Here is a 5,610-nt window from a genome sequence, read left to right on the forward strand (position 1 = left end):
GCCTCTTCCCGCTGCTTCCGTGCTCTGAGCGGTCCCTCCTCGCGCTCTGCTCCACGGTGCTCCAGGCTCATCTTCCACTTCTCCGTCCCCCAGCCCAGCGCCTGCCAGCCCTGGAGTCCGCTGCCTCTCGCAGGAGTCCCGCGTCCTCCTTGAGGGGAAGAATGCTGCTCGTGACTGAGATCTGTGTGCTGGGCGTGCGCGGTGCCACAAAGCCCGGAGGCCGTGTGTGTCGTGCGCACACACACTGTGAGTGAGTGTGCCTGGGTGGGGTCACGTCCGCCCGCTCACGTCTCTGTCCGCACCGTCTGTGCACAGTGAAACTGGGCGCTCCCGCGCTGCCTCCTCCGGTCCAGCAGCTGCCTGGGGGCGGGGGCGGGGGGCAGATGCGGTCCTCTTCCTTGGTGGCACCTGGTCCTGCGGGAGGCGGTGCAGAGAGAGCTCTGCGGAGGGGCGGGTGGAGGGAGCTGCGGCCCCGGCAGCCTTGCCCTAGACCCTGTCTGTCTCTGTGACTTTGGGTCTGTCACTTTTTCTTCCTGAGTTCAGTTTTCTCATCTTAAAAACGAGGATTTGAGCTGGGCCCGGGAGCACCTGGCACTGGCGCTCCCTCCCCACAGCCCATGGCAGACGCTCGTCATCCCAGGCCCCCGCGACCCCAGACGGGTCCCAGCTGTCTTCACGTGACACTCCGTTTTTGACACCAGGTGTGAGCAGATTTGGGGCCCAGTCCGTGGGGCAGCCTGGTCTCAGGGCTATGGTGACCTTCACCCGGGGTTTCCAAGCTGGTTCGGCTTCCAGGGCACCCAGAGCACCCAGAGCACCCATGGCATCCAGAGCACCCAGGAGCACCCAAGGCACTCAGGGCATCAGGGGCACCCAGGGCACCTTGCTGTGGCTGGAGCATTTGGTGGGTGTGTGGGCAGGGACAGTGAGGGCAGCGTGCAGGGCCAGATGGCATCCGTCCAGCCTGAGGGCTCCCGCACGGCTGACTCACGGAGTCTGCCGGCCCGCTGGTGGGCAGGCAGCCTGGGCCGCCCAGCACCCCTCTGGAACAGCGCGGGCGGGCCTGAGCATCACTGAGCCTCTCTCCTCGCCCTCCCTGGGTGCAGCTCGGTGGTCTCTAAGCAACGCAGCCCAGGGCCTCCTGCCTCCCTGGGGCCTCAGAGGCTGGGACTGGTGGCTGGGCCTAGTGTGCAGCAGAGCACAGGGTAATGTCGCTGCAGGTCACCTGCCCGCAGGCCTCCTGGCAGTGCCAGACATGACCAGGTAAGTGGCTGGCCACTGAAGCAGGAGCGTCAGGCCGTGGGTAAGGCCACTGGCGAGCTTTCCTCCTGCACTGTGCAGCATGAGCCTCTTCTGCCCCCAGCCCTGCCTCCTCCAGGAAGCTTCCAGGATGCCCTCCCCCTTCCCGCCCCCCCTCCAGTTTCCTCACAGAGAGGGCGCTGGGGAGTGCAGGGTGGGGGGCTGTCCTCCAGCCTCTGTCTTGGACCATTTCTGGGCATGGCCCCCAGCTTGTCTGTTTTGGTTCAGTAGGGCAGGGAGGGGGCTGGGCAAGGACAGGGATCCCAGAGAAGCAGAGCAGAGAGCACCCCTGGAGTCAGGTGATGGACCTGGGAGCTCAGCCCCATGGGGTCACTGCTCACTTCCAGGCGGGGGCCGCGGGAAGGCTCGCTGTGCGTCTGGTGAGGGGGCTGTGTCCGCCATGTGGCCCCTGGGTGGCGGGTGGCCGCAGTCCCGAGAGCCAGTCAGCCAGCATTGCGGTTGTGCGGCCGGGGGAGGAAGGGCAGGGGAGGGTGGCGGGGTGAGCCCTGGGGTGACGCAGGGCACAGGGGGTACAGGGGACATGGGGGTGAAGGACTGTGATCCGGCAGATGTCCTGGGTGCCGGGGTTGGGACTGGAGGGCCCCTGGCCCCTGGAGGTCCCCAGGGCTGTCACTAGTGGTGGGGGGGCAGGGGGAGGGCATTGGCGGGGGGAGGGAGCTCATGACTCTGTGGCACGTGGGCCCCGCTGCCTGGGCCGGGGGCGTGGGCGGCCTCCTGTGGGGTGCCTCAGCGGGGATGTGCCAAGGGAGTCTGGGGCCCCAGTATCGCCCGGATTCCTTGGAACTGAGGCCCCTCCGGAGGGCGCCAGGGTGGCCGGAGATGCAGGCTGCAGCGGGGAAGGCCGGGCGTGCTTCCCGTGCAGCCTGGTCCGGCAGCTTCCTGCTCACCAGGCCCCGTGTTTCCTCTGGCCGGGCGGCCCAGGGCCCCAGCGGGGCCTTCCCCACCGAGAGCGGGGTCTATGGCCGCCTGGAGGGAGGGTGGGAAGGCCCCGAGGGCAGCTGGGAGACTCGACTCTGTTGTCCAGCCTGGTGGCTGCGGGTGACTGAGAGCCCTTCTGGACTTGCAGGTGCTCATGCGGGAGCAGGAACGGTGTGGAAGGACCTGAGCGTGGGCACAGGTGTTTTGAGGGCGGCCAGCACCTGCTTCCAGTGAGTGCTCCTTACAGGCCTTGTGTGTCGGAGCCCAGGGCTGCCCTCCTGGGACCTCTTACAGGGAGGGGCTGGGGTCCTGGGCTCAGGACAACGGGGCACTGGCCAGCTGGGGCAGGCCGGGACTGGACCGTGTGCTCTGCCCTCAGTGAGGTCTGCGGAGGTCAGAGGCATCCAGGGCGGGGGTGGGGGAGAAATGCTTCCTGTTGTCACATTGGGAAGACCCCACAGTGGCTCCAGAAGGGCCCAGCCTGCTGCCTGGGAGCAACATGCTGTCACCTGTGCTGTCCTCTAGCTGCCACCTGTCGAGGAGCTGCCAGGTTACAAATGGGATGACAGGTGTTGAGCTGGCAGAGTGGGCCTCGGCCCTGCCCATGCTTGGAGAGGCTCCCTGCGCTGGTGGGTGGGCGGCTGCTGGGGGCGGGCCTTGGTGGGCACCTAGCCGAGCCCCTCACAGCCGCAGGTGCTGGGGGCTCATTTCCTCCTCTTTAACTTGGCAGTTTCGTTTTGCCCTAGGAAACAGATTTCCCCCAAGGGCAGGCTTTGGGGAGGAGTGAGTCATATTGATCCAGGACAGTCTGTCCGTTTGCCGTGGGCCTGGGGGCCTGTCGAAGGGGCTGAGGCCATCCTCAGGCCAGCACTGATCTGGGACGGTCCAGCCCTCGCTCGGCCTGTCCGCCCCGTGGCGCGGTCAGGTTGTGAGTGAACGCAGCGGCCCCGGCCTGGCTGCGGGAGCCTGGGACTCCTGGAGGGGGTTCAGCTCGGCTGTGTCACTGTTTTGTCCCCCGAAAGACAGTAGGGCTGGGGGCCAGAGCTCGCCGCAGGGCTGTACTCCTCCGGCCCTGTCCTAGCCCTGACACTGGCCCTGGGCTCCAGGTCGTTGGAGCCCAGCCTGGAGCTGTGGCTCGGTGCTCCCTCCCTCCTGGGGTCCCTGGCGTCCTGCTGGCGGCTGCTCCCTCCTCCTGGGCCGGAGGGCTTTGTCCTGAGGGCAGGGCCGTGCTGCTGGGGCATTCCCTGGCACCCTTACTTCCTCCGGTGCCCTGTAAACAGGATCTGGGCAGCATGAGGACAGACGGCTCCCTTCAGGCTGCTGGGGGGATGGTGGCGAGGGAAGAGCCCCGTGCCAGCCCGGGGGCACAGGGCCGGAGGAGGCTGGCAGCCCTGGCGGGGGGTCACGGAAGCCGCTCGGTAGGAGGTTTCCTTGGGAGCGGACATTGTTCCCAAGAGCTCCGTCTGGCAGCTTTAGGGCAGCGTAGGGCCATTCCTGGCACCACAGCCCTCAGTGTCCGCCCAGCCCCCGGCCTGACCCTGCTGCGGCTTCCGCTCCCCGGGCTGCCAGCAGCGCCCCCGGCCTTCGTCCCGCTGCCCCCTCTGCCCTCCTCACCCGGCTCCCTGGCCGGCGGGGGCCGCTTGGTGGAGACGTCTCGGCATGAAGTGGTTGCGGGCGAGCGGCCGGCAGCAGCAGGGGGAAGCAGAGGGCACAGCCCGGGCACAGGGCATGGGGTTCGGGCTGGCCGCTGAGTGCCCCACGGCCCCTTGGGGCCTCCCAGCAGTGGGGGCCCAGCACTGCTGGCCGGGTTGGGCACCGAGCAGCAGACGGGATGTGCGCGGATGTTTGCTGTTCCCAGACAGTGCCCTCTGGCTGGGGGGTCTCTGTGGCTCCCAGTCCACTGAGCAAACACAGAGGTGACATGCTCCAGCAAAGTGAGAGCGCAAGTCGGACGAGGTGGCGGGCTGGGTCCTTCCTCTCTCCTGCCTCGGCGGCCACAGCCGTGTGACCCTGGGCGCGCTGCGGTGCTGCGGCCCCTCGGCCCCTCCCAGCTGCCCCGCCTGCAGCCCGGCTCTGTGGGCCCTGGGCGCTCAGGCTGGGAGGGCCCCAGTGCTGCCCTCACAGCCTCTGCCACTCCCTCCAGTTGGCCATGGTCTCTCCTTTGCACTCACTGTCCCTTCTGTGTTCCCGGAGCTGCTCCTGCCCCTCTCCGGTCACACCCAGCCTGGCCGCCTCCTTCCCGCTCCCGCTCAGGCCCTGCTCCCTCCTCAGGAAGCTGCCTCCGCCCCCAGGCCGGGCTCCTGCGGTGCTCCCAAGGTCTCTGCGCTCCTGTTGGAGCCCCGTCCCTAGGTATTCCAGCTGACTCCCTACCAGCGTTCACAGTGGACCCCAGTGGACGCAGCACCTGGCACGCAGTGGGTGTGCGGGGTGTCGGGTTGGGCCGAGTCCTCCCGGGTCGCTGTGCCTGCCTGCGTGGGCTCCGCCTGGCCGCCCAGGACGACGCTGGTGGTTCTCCAGGGCCACCTCCCCGAGATCCGAGGAGAGCGCCCGCCACGTCCCCACCCGGACCTTGTTTCACGCTCAAGGAGGCTCCGCTTCCAGACCGATCTTTCTCGATGACGATTTCACTGGAAGTTTACAAATTAAGCTGTAAAGTTTTAGAATTGCGCATGCGTCAAGTTTAGAGAGCAAATGAGATCTACGCGGTTAAGTAAGGAAAGGTCATCCCGGCCCGCGTCAGTGCCGTGTCGTCCGACCGTGGATCTGGGGACTCTCGTCTCTTCTGACGCCCGTGCCCTTGTTGCCGCTGTGTGATTTTCAGGATTTAGACATTATTTATTGACTTGTAAGGTGGGGACTGAGGTCTGTTTCTGGGGCGTGTGCCGTGCTCGCGTCACACATGGGACACACACACGCCGCAGCCACCGGGCGGCGAGGGCTGACAGTCATTTCTGTCACGGTTTGCGTTTCTTTGTCTCGTTTAATCTGTTACAAGACGGTAGTGATTTTACTTTTACTTTCCTCGAAAGCCGACGGTTTGTTTTCCGTACGTAGACCTGGCAGTCGGCGTGTGTCCGCGGCGGCCAGCTTCCCCGCCGTCACACGGCAGCATCGCCACGCGGTCCCCGTCAGCGCCACACGTCGCAGTCTGTTGAGACGCCGTTCGGTCTCCCTTTCTCGAGTCTCCTCCATCTTTTTCTTTCCCTTGAAGTTTATTTCTGGAAGGAACCAGGTTTTCCCTGAGCAGTGGAACCGATGTCTGTCCACTGACTTTATATCTCGCCATTTTGCTGAAAACTCTTTTTATTATGGAATAATTTGTCTATAGAATTGACAAATTCTATAGCTTTACTCTCTATGCGACGGTACTAT

The 5,610-nt window shown here is 65.6% G+C and overlaps 1 protein-coding gene across 3 annotated transcripts in view; it reads left to right on the forward strand.

The window, feature by feature from the left end:
* The first annotated feature begins 2,001 nt into the window (after positions 1-2,001).
* The window catches only part of LOC111729334, a 50,917-nt gene continuing 47,308 nt past the window's right edge, over positions 2,002-5,610 (forward strand). For 2 of the 3 annotated variants that reach the window (XR_002776193.1, XM_023520340.1), the window contains exon 1: positions 2,002-2,468. Coding sequence is in view for 2 of the 3 variants with exons in the window: in XM_023520340.1 (XP_023376108.1) it covers positions 2,056-2,468 (413 nt within the window). In the remaining variant the exon portion in view is untranslated. Of the gene's footprint in view, positions 2,469-4,429; positions 5,284-5,610 lie in introns of those variants that run through there. The other variant, XM_023520339.1, reaches the window with a different exon arrangement.

Source organism: Pteropus vampyrus, unplaced genomic scaffold, assembly GCF_000151845.1.
Source record: "Pteropus vampyrus isolate Shadow unplaced genomic scaffold, Pvam_2.0 Scaffold256, whole genome shotgun sequence".
Classification (NCBI taxonomy): Eukaryota; Metazoa; Chordata; class Mammalia; order Chiroptera; family Pteropodidae; genus Pteropus; species Pteropus vampyrus.